Source organism: Pectinophora gossypiella, chromosome Z (genome assembly GCF_024362695.1).
Source record: "Pectinophora gossypiella chromosome Z, ilPecGoss1.1, whole genome shotgun sequence".
NCBI lineage: Eukaryota > Metazoa > Arthropoda > Insecta > Lepidoptera > Gelechiidae > Pectinophora > Pectinophora gossypiella.
The window spans coordinates 20,826,044-20,842,904 of record NC_065433.1 but is presented as its reverse complement, the minus strand read 5'-3'; the positions used below and the strand labels follow the sequence as shown (position 1 = coordinate 20,842,904).

Sequence of the window (16,861 nt, the reverse complement as noted above, 5' to 3'; positions counted from 1 at the left end):
ATGGAGAATAAGAAAAACTTAAAATCAAAGCTGTCAGTATTAATCAATTATTTGTTTATGTAATTGAAGATTTATGTCTAACATAGCTGGCGAGTGTGGGTGCATACAGTATACACCTCTGCTTACCCCTTCAGGGATTCAGGCGTGTTGTGTCATATAAGATTTATGTTATTATAATATTATTTTATATGGGAAAATAAAAAAGGCGTGTCTCTTTTTATTGTCTAGGGCTGCCATCTGTTGCCTGGGCAGCATGTATGAGAAACTCGGCAGAATGATGGGCAGGTCATATGAAGAAACTGTGACTACTCTGGTCAGGTCCCTGAAGAGTGCAGAGTCCCAAACCAGGCTTGAGATCATGACAACCCTGGAAAAGGTAATGTGAAATTTACAAGCTAAAAATTAAGCTGACTAAATTAATGGCTGTGACATCTGGTTTGAATGTTACAGTTGTTATTTGGATTTCTTATTACAATATGCTATTTATATTTATGATCTGAATGATATTTTTGTATGGATACTTCTTTTAATGATTTCACCAATAAAGTATTTATATTCATTATATTTGAGTAAAAGTAAACATTATATTGTACTCACAATTGTTTGTGCTACATTCTGTATTTAGCGAGATGTTTTGTTAAACATGTTGTTATTCTGAATGCATTACGATAGCAAAGCCTATTATAGTAGTTTCAATAATTTGAAATTTACAACATCACTCATTTGATAAAATTCACAAAATATCTAACAAGGATGAACTAATCTTAGGCTTAGTAATATGTTTTTAAAGTAGGTACTTATTACTAATTACGCAATTACTGAGTTTCTACTAGCCGGAATAATACGAGGCCATTTTAAAATGCGCTGTAAAAGTATGTAATATCTATTGAATAATCTGAACTCTGCTGTTTATTTTTCCGGGCGTGTGGGTCCTTTCCAACATGATGGACCATTAAATGGGCGAGTGGCATTTAAAGACTTCGTATTAAAAGTGGCTGCAAATTATAAGAGGCAGAATAGTTTCAAGAGCAAACCCATTTGATTAAAAAAAGCTATTAAGTATATTATAATGGAATAACTTATAAATTGAATAACAGTTATTTATTTGGTCATTAACTCTTCTTCTATCGTGTGGGTTGTAAAGTGGAGTACCAACCTCATCAACTTGGGGTCAGAGTTACTATTGAGCCGCGAAAGACCCCTGACATGGCTCATGTAACGACTACTTATATCAGTAAGTAGTAACCGGGGCCAACAGCTTAACGTGCCTTCCGAAGCACGGATCATCTTACTTTCGGACAATCAGATGATCAACCTGTAATGTCCTAACTAAAGTAGGGACCATAAAGTATTTTTTGTGATATGTCCCCACCGGGAATCGAAATCAGGACCTCCGGATCGTGAGCCCAACGCTCAACCACTGGACCACTGAGGTCGTTAATTAATTAACCGACTTCAAAAAAGATTATTTTATGTTTAGTGCGTGTTACTCGGTTAATACATCGTATGTACTGTAATTGAGTCATACCAATTTTACGGTCGTTTCATAGAGAACACAGGAAATTACTCAGTCCACGGCTTTGAATTAGAATAGGAGTTGGTAACCTAGTTATGACGTAGTTGTAACCAAAGTGAATAAATATAATCACTACGCTTAGTCGTACCTACTTAACGATTGAATATAAACAAATACCTAACACACTTCTTATGTTTTTATCAGTTATCGTTCACTGAGTAATATCTTTTATAGTTTGGATTTGACTCACCTGAGTTTTGGAGAGGATGTCATATAGTCGTTGTTGATACTCATACATAATCTCTCAAACTTATTGGTTATCGGTTAAAAGAAACAAAACACTCACAGGATTTATGTTAGTTCCGACCGCATTGTGGATTTAATGGAATAACGCGTAATTTTTCACTTTCGCTTTCTCCTCTCTCTTCTTCATATCTGCATAGAATTCAAAATGTTTCAAAGAAAAGGTCAAGAGAACTCTTTACCCGCGAGCGATTGTAAAATCTATGCATATCTATGCAGATTTGAAGATGAAAGGGAAAAAACGAAGGTGAAAACTTACGCGTTATTCCATTAATTCCACAACGGGCACAAAAAATGCGGTTGCGGGTATAGAGTATTTTGAATTTGTCGACATAGTAGGCATACCATAAGCTCATGACTATATTCCTTACATCCATCGCAAGATGAAATAGGTGAAGTATCTAGACGCGCCGCAGGAGCCGTACGCGCCGAATTAATCAAGCATTTTGCGGCAAAATACGGATCGTGCGGCGCGGATAGGTGCGCGCCGTTGCAAACGATTTCCTTCTAAGATTTATAAAATCCGATGTCTTCGGCGCATGCTCCGAGGTCACTTTTTACACAGATTGATTGTTTATTTCTTATACGAGGTTTGTGATGTAAGAAACCTATATTTGTTCTCCAACAGATCTGCGTAGGCATGGGTACTGCTGCGCCGGCGGCGTTGCGCGAAGTGTCGCGCGCGGCGCGGGCGGCACTGCTGTCGGACCGCGCAGGGCCCGTGCGCGCCGCGGCCGCCCATTGCTTGCGCCACATGCTGCCGCTCATGAGGCTCACGCCAGCTGATCTTGACACTATAGCCGCCGCTTGCCTACGAGCAGCGCACCCTAGCGACTACTCCCTCAGGTATCCTGCATCTCTCTCTCTCTTGGGTCGGTCCCTCATATCTGAGGATCGTGGTTAGCATCAGGGTTGCAGACGCCTCTAATTCCAGTTAATTAGAGTACTCTTGATCTGGGTTTTCTGGATAAATGAGTTGTAAAACCAGGTTTTTCTATATAATAATGTGGGAAAACAGCTATTATATCTGCAGCTCAGATAATCATAGATATCTTGAAGAAAATACATCTCCAAACATCAAGTAAAAATAAAAGGAATTGTAAAATGTTTGTTTAATTACTTATTCTGTACCACTTACAAGTTCCATTGACTGGTCTGCTAATTCATCCACATAATGGTATGCATACAGATGTGCAGTTGCCGAGCTACTCGGGGCATTGATTGCAGCCTCGCAGGGGGAGGTGTCCACTCTGAACAACAAGAATAAAATTGGAGTTCCAGCTGGTAAAGCGCTACATAGTATTAAGTATAGGACGACTGTTCTGGCCAAGTAGTCAATACCATAGGGGCAAATCTACAATAAGTCACGTCAGAAAATAAAAACATATTCCTATCTATAATTTATGTTAATGAATGTTATAGAAAAGAAGCATCTATATCTGCTAATTTTCGTCCGGGCTTATTACACGCCCTTTGATTATTGTCGAGCATTAATAATAAATAAAATCTCGTACGTGTTAGTAAACTCATATGTGTTAGTAAATGACTTTTTTCTAGTGTTAGTATAAAAAATAAAAAGAACATTTGGGCGCATGTAGTCCACTGCAGTGAAGCAAATAGGGGCTCTCGTCCCTAATCGAACAGAGAGCAAGGTTGGGGCTGTCCCGTACGCGGCGCATAAGGGTTGCGCCCCGCCTGCGCAGGCTGGCGTCGAATGGTTATTGGCTATGGGATTCAATTACGATATATAAACTATCGTTCAATCTTAGCTACAGGTCTGCCTGGTATTTTCTTCTGATAGATATTTTTGTTCTTACAGTGCAACAAAATAAAAAAGAACTGCCGAAAACCGTGGTATCGCTAGACGAGGCTCTGAATCTGTTGATGGGAGCGTTTCTCCGAGGAGGCACATCATTCCTGAAGGGAGAGATTATCAAATCCGGCTCCGGTGTCAACAGAGAAGTTCGCGTCTGCGTCACTCATGTCAGTACATTATAAAAATTCATTATGAAGGCGAATGTTTAAGCTTTTTATTTTATGTTTCTCTTTTCTAGTATGTGTCAAGTGAATTTTATATTTAATTATTTTTTCTATACCCTGTCTCTCTATCTTCTCTCTAATAAGGTTTTCTTTAAGTTCTGGTTTGATTTGCGATTTATTTTTCAGGTCTACGTAATATTCGTACAGAATATGGGAGGTGTATGGCTGGAGCGCAACATGAGCACATTCCTTGCGCATGTGTTAGACCTTGTCGCGAACCCGAAAGCCGCTAGTTCGCACGTTGACGCTGTGTATTCCAGGTAAAACGTAGTGTCATTGTGTCATGGGGTAGCTCCCATGTCACACTACTATGAATTACGAGTAGGGATGTTCTGCGGTTGCCTGGATTACCGAGCGCTTCTACGTCGCCTATTTAGACAGGAAGGTTCAGGTCGATTTGCGTCTTTTCAGCTTAAGTTTATCAGTCGGATCCTACTGAATCTGTACCCGGTGAAATTGCGCTTTGCCTTGCTTGCAGCTTCTAATATATCTTCTATTAATTAAGTCAGTTATTCTACTTTCCAACACGCTCACCATCTTCTATGTTCAATTGTTAAGATTTAAAGTCAATTGGGTAGTTTCCTAGGTCCAGATAAATTATGAAATTCCGATTACTAAATAAAGACAAATCTAGTGGTGGGAAAAATGTTTTCTTGTTTCTATTTAACTTATTTATCAATTTTAACAAAGTAAAACGTGACAAAATAAGTGCGACATTTTGTCAACTTTTTCTATGACATCATAGGTTGCTTTTTCATACAAATTCTATAGTAATTTCGTGTTTTGACGTTTAGTAAAAAGTAACTGATTTGACTAGTTGGAAACTACCCTGTTATGCAGGGTACCCCAAGGGCTGACGTTCAAAAGAAAATAAATGAATAGAGGGACTCGTTGGCTATCAGAACCTCCAAGTATGTTACATTTTTGTATTATTTCTACCTTACTTCGCTGACCATACGATTACTTCGGTGGTCTAGCGGTCCCGGTGGTCCCTCGCTCGGTGATCCCTAGATTGGCTAGGACGAAGTCAAGCTGATCACCCGATTGTCCGAAAGTAGATGATCCGTGCTTCGGGGGACACGTTAACCAGTCGGTCCCGGCTACAATTTACGTAGGAGCCTTAGGCGGCTGAAGACGCCAGGGTTGATGAAGTTGGTGATCCACCTCATTATCTACACCCTAGAGGAATAAGCTGATTATATTTGGGTGTTTCTGGTAGCCAAAGAAATATCGAATTTGGGCCACCCTGCATATGGTCGTAGAGTTTATTAATAGATTTGTGAAGTGTGTGAAGTGTCCATGATTTGATGATTATTATTGTTCAGGAAATGCATTAACTACATACTTCGCAACACGCTGGGTAAGATGTTGGGGGAGAAAGCCCAAGCGTCCGCCTGCAGGGAGATCATCCAGATCGTGGTCAAACAGATGAACAGCATTGACTTCAACCCCGAAAACGCCAAAGATTGCAATCAGGTGAATTAAGCTTACACATGCCTAAGATCAAGAGTACTCTAAGCCGATTAGTGTGTAGGTATGGCGAACCCAAGTAGTTGATCAGCTAGTTCCGCCCACATACAACAGTTCACCACCATTCAATAATGCAGTCCTGAAACGCGCTATCGAAGTTTACACAGCGTGACGTATATACATAACATACAACTTCCAACACACCGTTGGAACGTCAAGGATAACAAATGCGTAAGATTTATGTAACCACGTCTATTGATGACGCAACAACGTATTTAATACAATTCTACCATCTCTCTCCTTATTTAAGAGCTGCGCTCTTGTCGGGGGAGTAATCGCCTTCAATACTCCATATGTAGGGCGTGTAGAATGGTGGTTGCTCCAATCGCCTTCCGTTCCGCGGTACACCGACCAATTTCTCAATCGGTGATGTTCTAGCAAGAGACCTACCAGAATCCATTTCCTCGGCCTCCAACCAGTACTGATACCGCTGCTGCCCGGCATTAGGGGTACACTTTTGAAGTAGCGGCAATTCTACCATACAACTAGACAAATAAACAACCTATCTCTGTAAAAAAGTGTCCGCGGCGCACCTTGTCACAAGCGACGGCATGTAACGACACTGTACAACCGATATAGCACTTTATTTGAACAGCCACAACATCTTAACTTGAGGGAACGAGCTTATACTATCTTACATAACTTAATGTATACGTATTTACAACACGAATAGGACGCTTGTTTAATAAACTCCTTAGCGAATGTGAGTTTATTTGTTTATAGGATTGACGTCACTGACGAATTCACTGACGATTTCTGGTATTTTTTGGAAAAAGTCAAAAAATATCTTTACTAAGTTGTCATCGCTAGCCTACGTATTGTGTTGTACAGGAGACGCTGTTCAGTCAGCATTTGTTGGTGTGCGCGCTGACGGAGGCAGGCGAGCTGGCGCTGCAGCTGGGGACCTCTGTGCAGAACCTCGTGTCCGACACCTCGCTCAACATGATCGACGCTATTTGCACGGTAAAAAACATATTGGGAAATATAATGATAATTTTAAACAATAGACAAAGGAGATAGATAGGTACGTGAAACAAAATGGCGCCACCAAAAATACTTAACCTCTTATCTGCCGAGATATCAGACACAATAAATTTTACATTGTGTCTGGTGTAGTTCTGCGTTCCGGCACTTTAGAGGTTAATAAAAACTACAAAAAAATCATAAGCAGTAGTATGAGGTATATCTATCGTAAGATGAACTAAGTACCCATACCTCACTGAGCTTTCTGGTAGACCAATGTGATAGGTGGTGAGCCGTATCGCCGTATATAACGAGCCCACTGCACTTGATACGCGAGTATAAATTTCAAAAAATTGTGTACGTAGGTGTTGGAGCACCCTTGCGTGGCGGCTCGGCTCGCAGCCGCGTGGTGTATCCGCTGCGTGTGCGTCGCACTGGCTTCGCAGATCGCGCCACTCGTCGACAAGTGTTGCGACGCTCTCGACGCCAACAGGCCGACCCCGCACCATATCTCTGGTATGATACGTAGGAAATATAACATACAAAAACAGCTTATATACATCTCACTGGAGGAAGGAACCAGGAGGGGTATGGAGTATACCCTACCACACTGCTCCACTGCAGGTTGGTCGAGTAGAATCAGAGTTACCTCCTACTTAGCTTAAAGACTATTAACATGTGTCAACAGCCGGGATCGACGGTTTCGTACCCTCAGAAGTACGGACTAGCCCGAAATGAAAGATCTCGGCATTGCTTAACTTTGAAGATGGGTATCAGTCAGCCATACCCAACAACACCGAACCTGGGCATAGGCGAACATACCGCGACCAAATCCAGGATATTTTGAAGAAACACCAGGGGGTTAAAAAGGCCACATCAAAGCAAATCATCTAAAAAAAGCAATATTGCTATTTGACATATGTTTCCATTGCGCAATTTGCGCACTTACTTTTATATAAGTGCGTTTTTATATATTTTTGCGATAATGACAAAGTTTTTCTATTGTCAGGATATTCGGCAGCCCTCGCCGCCATTCTAGGCGCAGTGCGTCTGTCTCCGCTAGGCATCCCCCACGGTCGTGGCAAGATCGCCTTTAACGCCGCTGAGCAGCTGCTGCGGTCCGCCGGGCAAAGCAGCCGGCTGACTGCTGCGCGTACCAACGCTGGGTGGCTCATTGTTGGCGCTATCTGTACCTTGGGTATTTTTTTCATTATTATTAATACTAGATAGCTAATGAGCAAACGCCCCCACTTCACTGCATCTCTTCATGCTTCAGCAAACATACTGCGGTAGGCATCGACACGCCAATACCGACCCCGCCGGCGTGGTCGATGATTTCCCTCAATCAGCGCTTATCGCTATCGACCCACTAGGGTCGATTGATTCTTCGAGGCCTGTTGTCTTAAACGTTGTACCGGGTGAGAGCCTTCAGCGCTCCCCATTTGTCCAGGCAAGTATTTAATGCCATCTGCGGCAAATAAGTCACGTCAAAAAAAAAGGTAGGCATCGACCTCGATTTCGATTTTTCATCTTGAGGTACCCACTGGGTGACAACTCTATAATGTACTAAGGTGATATAGCCAATACGGAGCAATATGAAAGGATTTGGTTAATTTCGCTAAGGAAAATTGTCTGCTGACGCATGGCTTGCAGGGTCGGAGTAGTATGTGAGCACACGCCGCATAATACGAGTAATACAAGTAAGCCTCAGATTGTACGTGACGGAGTCACATACATACATTAAATCACTTTACATGTAACTTACAATACGTACAGAGTTTTTTTTAAATCAGATTCCCGGGCTGGATTATTTGACTATCGAATAGCGTGGGTGCCATACTCAAACATAACACAGTATAAACAAACGAATGCGTTTCAACAGTCGATTGTTTCATTTTTACGAAAATATCATATATGATAAACAAGTTTTAAAATCAAGTGATAAATACTCGTCACAGGTGTGCCAGTTGTGAGAGGGTTGCTGCCAAGAATGCTGTTGCTCTGGAGGAACAGCTTCCCGAGGTCAGCCAAGGAACTGGAGTCCGAGAAGGCGAGAGGCGACGCGTTCACATGGCAGGTGAGTTATATGTGTAACTGGTAATGTTGAATTCATACTTTACTACTTATACAATATACATGATTGTATCTATATTTCAAAAATGTTCGTACAACAATTTTATATTGGAGCGCAGAATAAAGCATAGGATGGTCAATTTCAGCTCTGCGCCAATGTGGATAAAAACTGCCTATTTCTCCCATCAGGAGTCACCACTGTTGAGTGTTCTTAAATTTTGACAGTTCCCTATACTATTTGAGTAAACACACATTATTGTTTTGGTTATATTTTTACACTGTAACCCATTGCGCAGCGTTTAACTGTAAAATCATAGTTTTATATTTATTCCCTAAAAATCGGAAAGAAGAAAACTTAGAAAAACTTATTTTTAATCAAATCTTTTTTAATCAAAAGCCTTTTTCCAACTAAGCTTTTCTTTTTCGCAACTCATCCTTCATACGGGATACACTACACTACACGTTGCTCCACATTGTATAGCAATATATCACGAATTTAAGCTGGACAGTATGGAGAACTGTCAAAATTTAGGAACACTCAACAGTGCTGCCGCCTACATGTGAGCTTCTAATTTTTATCCTTATACGCATCAGTGCCGAGCTTGTTTTACCTTAACCACTACCATTACCGTCTTTGAGAAACAAGAGTTCAAATTGAGTACAGTCATGAGCAATATGATGTACCCTCTTTAGAACCCTGTCGCACTATCATATTTGACATTTAATAAGACTTACGGTTTAATTTGTCAAAAAAGGTAATGTGACATGGTTTCAAAGTGTATACATATTAGTACTCGTGACCGTACATCTGTATTTAAAACATAATGTCATTGACGCATCTATACAGGTGACTCTGGAAGGACGAGCGGGCGCGTTGTCGGCTCTGCACAGCTTGTTGATCCATTGCCCATCTCTAGTAAACAACGAGGATACAGCCAAACGGCTGACGCAGCCCATAGACGGAGCCATTGCTGTTCTCACTAAGTAAGTCACAGCTGTAGTATAACTCTTAATTATTCTTCTGTCGTCCATAATACTAAAGATTGTAAAGTTGGTAATAAAATTGTATTTAGCACGCTTTTGTGTATGTAGTGTACTCAGACTTTTGTGGTCTCTGCCAACCCAACGGGAAATAGACGTGATCCTATGTATGTGTATTCAGAGTAATGTATGTATTGACTGAGGGATTGTGTCCTAACTAACATGCAGGGCTATTACCTGGGTGATGGGTTGACCATCTGTCATCATATGGTTCATCACACCTTAGGACAGACGGCAGTCGGCAGCGGCGGCATTTGGCGCAACCTCAGTCGACACTTCTTAGCAGTATTAATATCTATGAGACCGGTCATCGGTTTAAGTCTGACGTTTGCCGCGCTGTTCGGAACTGCACCTTTAGCGTATGTTTGCATTGAGTTATTTTCCCCAAACAGTGTCGGCGGCGTAGTGCGTAACTACGGCGGTGCCCTGAAGGCGCCGTCGGCGTTGCTACGCCTGCGTCTGTACCAGGCGTGCGCGGCACTCGGTGGTGCGTACGCAGCGCCCGCCGCACCCTTATTGCGACTGCTGTGCGCAGAACTTGCGGGATCCGCCGACCCTAGCTCCGCTAATGTTGCTACTGGTGAGTCTATATTACATTTATTTAACCTCTGATACCAGATTCATCATCATCCTCCTGCCCTTATCCTACTCTAAAGGGGTCGGCAACATATATTCTTCCATTAATTTCGGTCGCTCGTCATCTCAATACTCACGGCTTTCAAACACATATCCCTTACACAAGTCATCCACACTTTCTTGGGTCTTCCCCTACCCTTATATCTAACCACATCTTCACTGATAAACGATATATTTTATTTGTCATGTGTTGTGTATATTTTGGGTTTTTTTTTGTGAATAGACCTAAGAAGACCTAATCTTACGTAGGGTGTTATTAATAAACGAATCTCAGCTGAGACTGCCCTCAAGATCATGCTCAAGTCTCTGTTTTTATATGAGAACTGTCATATTGACATGATCTTGAGGGCAGTCTCGCCAAGCTGAGATTAGTTTATTAATAAATAAGCATTAGGGTTTCGTACGCGACCAGTTTTTAGTTACTATTTTCAGTTGGCACGGATGCAAAGATATCAATGAACGGGGTTTTCTCAAAATCTTGTCGTCATAAAACGACAAACTCATTCAAACGGTGGTGCAGTAAATCAATAACGCGAAGCTATTTATAACATATCGTTATATGTTATAACATGCCCTTGTTAAACCGTGAAACTTTAGTAACGTGTGTAGATATGAAGTGCTTGTAAATTCGTTTAGAGTGTCTAAGGCGTGAAATGCACATTAGTTATAAGTTTTCATTGCTTTGTTTTCCCTTGTTATGTGTCCAATAAAGAATATATTAGGACTATATTAAGAATGAGGACAATCACGAGTTCCGCATTCGTCGATATTTGTTTATGGAAACTTGTGCTTACTGAAGGGAGACCTCTGGAGAGGGTAACTTATTTTACTTGTTTACAGGAATGTTGCGAAACGCTTTGCATCCACGTGACGCCATCCTTCTGGGTGAAGAAAGTTGGATCTACGACACCGATCATGCCGAGATCGAAGAACAGGTATATATTCTTAAATAAGAAAAAAAAAACACACACACACACCATCTTTAATAAAGTAAACCCTCGACATCTGTACTCAATCATCATCTCCCTAGCGTTTTCACAGGGTCCGGTTACCTAACCTGAAGATTTGAATGCTCCAGTTTTTTATAGAAGCGACTGCCTGACTGATCTTTCAAGCCGCGAAGAGAAACCCAGGCCAACACTGGTTACGTTACTGGCCTCCGAAACGTATTTTTCAAGAATGTGGGTTTCGCGATATTTTCCTTAACACATGGTAATTATTTATGAGGCAAATATGAATTCGTAAATCGAAAATTTAAGTTTGTCTTGGTTTGGGACTTGGGACCTTACAATGACAGTCAAACGTTCTTCGAACTGGGGTACCACGGATCCTGCTATGCTTCCTACGGGAAGATGGATATGATGAGGTGTATTATATATATTCCGCAGTTGATATCGCCTTTGAGTGCAAGTGGGTCGAGCGCGCTGGAGCACGACCCGTGCTGCCTTTACCGCAGCCTGCCGGGCGCGCAGCCCCTGGGCGTCGCCGTCATCGACGCAGCCGTCATGCTCTTCCCGCAGATATTCGCCAGGGCTGCTAACAAACATAGGTTGGACAACATTTTATATGAAATTAATATTTCTTTGAGAATATTTCTTTTCAAATAAAAAAATATAATTATCCACTATTAACGGAGAAATCGGTGAACATACATAAAAAAATAAAGTAAAAAATGTGTCAGGCACGTGGAATGTTTTGATCTTCGACTGTCTCTACGTGCGTAACGTTATAGCTTGTATATGTGTGTATACATATGGGATAATTTGCTGTTACCCGGGTATACGTATTTCGCAGAAGGCACTAAGTCCGCACCTAGAAAGTACTTTAGTTCTTCCTTAAAAAGTGCCTCATGTTCGCGCCATTTCCATCTACTAAATATAAATTTTCATTCCGATCGGCTTTATGCGTTTAAATGTAATAGAGTACGTCGCATTTCATTAATAGTAGTATAGATACATTGAAAATAAAACAAATCACAATTAAATAATTAACAAATAAATATACATATATTGTTATTGAACTTTCACACAAAGCACCAAAAGACTTTTCATACACAATCAATTAAAGACACTCGTAGTCAATTACTACATAATACTTTTCAGGAAACGTCCTTTTCTATCAATAATTTTGTTATATTGATAAGCTTGGGTGAAAATCATTTGGAGGACATGCACCATGTAGTACACAGTATAGTAACAGCACTAAAGAATAAAGTTTTCATAAATTTTGACGGATTTTGATGGCGGCTTATTGTTTTCATACATAGTGCCGACGATTCGAAAAGGGTTCAACATTCTTCACTACCACAAATGCAATTCTCGCAGTGAGTATTGGTAGATTAGTAGCGAAAGTGTTTAATTGTTAGCCAGAAATGATATGTCGAAAGGCTAATGACTGGATGATGTGGCGTCACGTGAGAGAGAGGAACCACGTATCATACTACTATTTACACAACCAACTTGTTATGTCACCGAATCTTAATTGTACGTCGCATCAACCACACCAGAAATAAATTTTACGATAGCTTTAGACGCTCGAACCGCTAACGACTAGACTGGTACCAATTTTACCCCGTTTTCTAATTTGATGTAAGGCACTCGGGCTTATGAATACAGCCTTAAGGTCGCTTACTGGACTCGAGCGGGCATGCTGCAGCGAGTATGGCACAAACGGAGTGATGTCTAAGGCTGCCTCTAAGTCTGGCTGTCCACCTGCTGAGCGGAGAAACGGAGAAATTTAACCAGTAGGATTGCACAAACTTCATACTTTTCAGTTTCTCCGCTCCGGTCAGCTCTAGTGGACAGGCAATCTTAATGGTGCGCGTGCCTTTCATGGAAACTACCGCTGCTGCCCTGCTGCCTGTTGTCACAAAACACCGAGAATACACATTAAGTACAGCTCATGTATGCACTCCATATTTTGTATATACGCTCGTCTGTCGCGTTAGCGCTATTACACACTATTGTAGAAAGGTGTGATGCAGAAATATAAAAAAACAACATCGTGGTGGATACATACCGTATCCAGTTCTTTCATATTGATCAGCAAAAACATACACTTTTTCAATTGCAAGAAAATTTAACAAAACGCGTGTCTGTAGCGGCTGGCACTTAGGCGCGATTCTTTTTTTTAGCGTTCCTCGAGTGCAAATTATATGAAGCTTAACTTTTGTACTTTCGGAGTTTTGTGCAGTTGTCGTCCAGTACGCCGCCTAAAACAATCTGTCTTTTATTCTTGTCTACTTCAGTGTGACTAAAGCTGGCATTCTTGCAGACAACAAATGCTGGAGCACTTCACGGAGTGCATCAAGATGTCGAAGGGTCAGAGGCAGGAGGCTATCCAGATTAACGTGTACACTGCTCTGTTGTTGGCTCTGCGTACCCTCGCAGAGTTCAAGAGCGCATTAGGACAAGAAGCCGTTAAGACTGCCGCGACTGAACTCATAGTTGTAAGTGTATGCTAGTTGAAATTATATTATATGAAACTCCAATGTGAGGTGCTTCTCCCGAAAACACCTATTTAGTTAATATTTATTGTTCTCTAACTTTCTTAAATTCTCTGCTGGCCAATATCGTATTTATTCAGTTTACTCTTATTTTAGAAAGCTGTCTTGATAGAGCGATAGTTTTAGGCACAGGGCTTCACTAACATTTCCTACAAAATTATCCAATCAAAGCGTTTTGCTTTTGACTCCGGAATATCTATATAATAAACTAATATGTGTACATCGATTTCCTCGTTGTTTACCTCATATTACATAATTTATTTCTGGTACTCCAAATAAAACTTTGTACACAGGCGGGTCTATCATCGAACAGCGTGGCAGTACGCGCGGCGGCTGCATCATGCGCCGGGCGTCTGTGTGGTTGCATCACGGAGGCCGATAGTCAATCACTGAGCGAGCGGGTCATTGCCCTCGCCAGATCATCTGTTAATCGGCCGGTGCGCGCTGCTGCCGCCGCTGCTGTAGGCGCTGTACAACGTGCTAGAGGCGCCGCGTCAAGCGCCGCAGCGCTGCCAGTGCTCAGGGCGCTGGCGCAGGATAGAGGCGCTACTGAAGTTCAGGTTAGATAAATATTATTTACTAGCATTATTGAGAAGTAATTGGCCTATTTAGGTCCTCTGTCAATCCGGCCGGTGCGCGCAGAGATCGGTACGGCGTTAGGTGCTGTGGAACACCCGCTTCAAGCGCCGCTGCGTTGCCCGAACTTAGGGCGCTGGCGCAGGATAGAGGCGCTATCAAAGTTCACGTGCCATACATACCTACCTACGAGATCAGCCTTATTCATCCCACTGCTAGGCACACACCTCCCTTCAACTAACCAGAGCATATTCCACCACGTTGCTGCTTTTCGGGTTGGTGGTATTTTCAAGGCACCCGAAGTCCTCCGATTTAGCATTTGAAGTTCAAATTAGATGGATAAAATTCAAACTCAAACTCAAAAATTTTAACATTTTCTTAGGCAAATCCGCTGTCGACCACTGCCGGGACTTACGTTATTGTAAATGTATTGGATATCGTAAACATATTAAAATTCAGAAGATCTAACATTCTGTTTAATTTCGTAGGTGTGGTCCCTCCACGCGCTATCAGTGCTAGTGGACGCGTCAGGGCCGATGTTCCGCGGTCACGTTGAGTCCACTCTGAGCCTAGCATTGAAACTGCTGTTCAGCTCGCCGCCGTTCTTGGAAGACCTGCACAGAAGTATCGGTCGACTGTTGTCTGCTCTCATTACTGTTGTTGGCCCGGAACTACAAGGTACACTGTATAAATGAAATCTTTCAAAAGAATAAGTTTCATATACCATTTGATTAGTGTATAATGCATATATATTTTATAATAGTTGCAGTAGTTTTTTTTTATAATAGTTCTATCTAAAATCACAATGGGGTAGTTTTTCACCAGTCAAATCTTTTACGTTTTTTACTAAACTTCAAAACAGGACATTACCAAGTTTTGTATGAAAACGCACGCTCCATTGTCATAGCAAAATGCGATGAAATATAGAACCTATTGTTGCGTTATTTTAATTGTAATTCGTAGATAAGTTTGAAAACAAAATATTTGTCATTAGTTTTAGTTCTGTTTTTATTTACTTATCAGAAAACTACTTCATTGTAATAAAAATAAAATAAAATAAAGTTTATTTCGTTTACAATAAGTTATAGAAATGAAGATAATATTGATAAAATCGGGAGATTCAAATTTTCTATAAACACATGTACATATAGCAATGGGCGGCGGCGCAGTGACACGGTTCGTTTGCGCTTGCGCGGCGCTACTGGAGTGCGGTGGCGGCGCGCGTGCTGAAGCCATCGGCTGTCTTCAACAACTGCAGATGTTTGCGCCCAGGCACATTAACCTCGCCACTCTAGTCCCACAGCTTTGTGTGAGTTGCAGTATTTTAATAATAATGATCTTTGGAAAGACAGCAGGTCTAAAACATTTATAGTAAAAAAAATGAAGCTAACAACATGTTTCCACGACAAGAAAATTTGCGCACTGGTCTTAGGCCACGTACAGTCTTGAGCAATAAAATATATCTACTTTAGAACCCTGTCGCACTACCGTATTTGATATTTAGTGAACCTTACTGTTCAATTTGTGACAAAAGGGACATGGTACCAAAGTGCGTTCATATTAAGGTTCATGACGGCCACGTACGTACTAACATAAGCTACTTGTCCTAACAGTGTCTTAGGTATAAGTCTGTATACTTAAGTTATTACACTGCCTGTACCACATAACACTCGCATATGATACGAGAGTATGTTACTCTTCATACGCTTCCAAACACGTATAAACTTTTTTACGAATGTATGTGGAGTGTGCGAGTTTGTCCTTGGATATATGTATACGAATCCAAAACTACTCTATGGATTTCATAATCTTTCTCAAGTTGCGAAGCTACATGTGCTAATTAGTTGTTATATTCTAGCGCGACTTATCGAACTCTGAGCTAGCAGTACGTCGCGCGGCCCTGTGTTGCCTCCGCCAACTGTCGCAGAAGGAGGCATCCGAAGTTTGCCGCTACGCACTACTAGCTAAGGATCATGTTCCGGCCAAACCATATTGTGGTAAGGTTCTACCTTTCAGCTCTGAATGAATAATATCCTTCCCAACATATACCTCGGTTAATTGGACACTATGACAGAAATAAAGTACCTATACAACCTAGTGCGAAAGAGATAAAAATGCATTATACTGACAGCCGTCAAAATAATCCGGCTGTATTTAACGGTGCCCACATCGCGAGGAAACCAACAAATGCGTTTCGGAGGTATGTGACCTAACCTGTATTGGGTTTGTTAGAAGGTCAGACAGGTAGTCGATTCTGTAAAACACCGGACCTGTGAAATCTTCAGGTTAGGTTAGGGATGACGACTAACAATTTCACAAAGTTGCCGTAATAAAATGGTACTTTCTCTGTAGCCAATCTGCCACAATGTCTTGAACTGGACATGGAGTTACGTACGGCTGATTGACGTGTTATATTGATCGTGTCATCATTTTATGGTCTCCTTCTTCTATCGTGTGGGTTGTGAGGTGAATTACCAACCTTATTCCTGGTGGTCAGGGTTATTATAGAGCCGCCAAAGGCCCCTGATATGGCTCATGTAACGACTACTCAGTAAGTAGAAACCGGGACCAACGGCTTAACGTGCCTTCCGAAGCACGGATCATCTTACTTTTTGGACAATCAAGTAATCAGCCTGAAATAGACTAACCAAACTAGGGATCACAAAGTGATTTTTGTG

The 16,861-nt window shown here is 41.5% G+C and overlaps 1 protein-coding gene across 2 annotated transcripts in view; it reads left to right on the top strand.

Moving 5' to 3' along the window:
- LOC126380620 (HEAT repeat-containing protein 5B) overlaps positions 1 to 16,861 on the top strand; it is a 33,716-nt gene that overhangs the window by 2,056 nt on the left and 14,799 nt on the right. Inside the window, exons 4-23 of one of the 2 annotated variants that reach the window (XM_050030150.1) lie at positions 229 to 376; positions 2,448 to 2,665; positions 3,009 to 3,103; positions 3,639 to 3,802; positions 3,986 to 4,119; positions 5,185 to 5,335; positions 6,221 to 6,352; positions 6,718 to 6,868; positions 7,362 to 7,550; positions 8,311 to 8,429; positions 9,273 to 9,409; positions 9,859 to 10,046; positions 10,943 to 11,037; positions 11,491 to 11,651; positions 12,369 to 12,425; positions 13,376 to 13,550; positions 13,901 to 14,167; positions 14,672 to 14,861; positions 15,335 to 15,492; positions 16,042 to 16,180. In XM_050030150.1, the coding sequence (XP_049886107.1) occupies positions 229 to 376; positions 2,448 to 2,665; positions 3,009 to 3,103; positions 3,639 to 3,802; positions 3,986 to 4,119; positions 5,185 to 5,335; positions 6,221 to 6,352; positions 6,718 to 6,868; positions 7,362 to 7,550; positions 8,311 to 8,429; positions 9,273 to 9,409; positions 9,859 to 10,046; positions 10,943 to 11,037; positions 11,491 to 11,651; positions 12,369 to 12,425; positions 13,376 to 13,550; positions 13,901 to 14,167; positions 14,672 to 14,861; positions 15,335 to 15,492; positions 16,042 to 16,180 (3,068 nt within the window). The remainder of the gene's footprint in view (positions 1 to 228; positions 377 to 2,447; positions 2,666 to 3,008; positions 3,104 to 3,638; positions 3,803 to 3,985; positions 4,120 to 5,184; positions 5,336 to 6,220; positions 6,353 to 6,717; positions 6,869 to 7,361; positions 7,551 to 8,310; positions 8,430 to 9,272; positions 9,410 to 9,858; positions 10,047 to 10,942; positions 11,038 to 11,490; positions 11,652 to 12,368; positions 12,426 to 13,375; positions 13,551 to 13,900; positions 14,168 to 14,671; positions 14,862 to 15,334; positions 15,493 to 16,041; positions 16,181 to 16,861) is intronic. The other variant, XM_050030151.1, reaches the window with a different exon arrangement.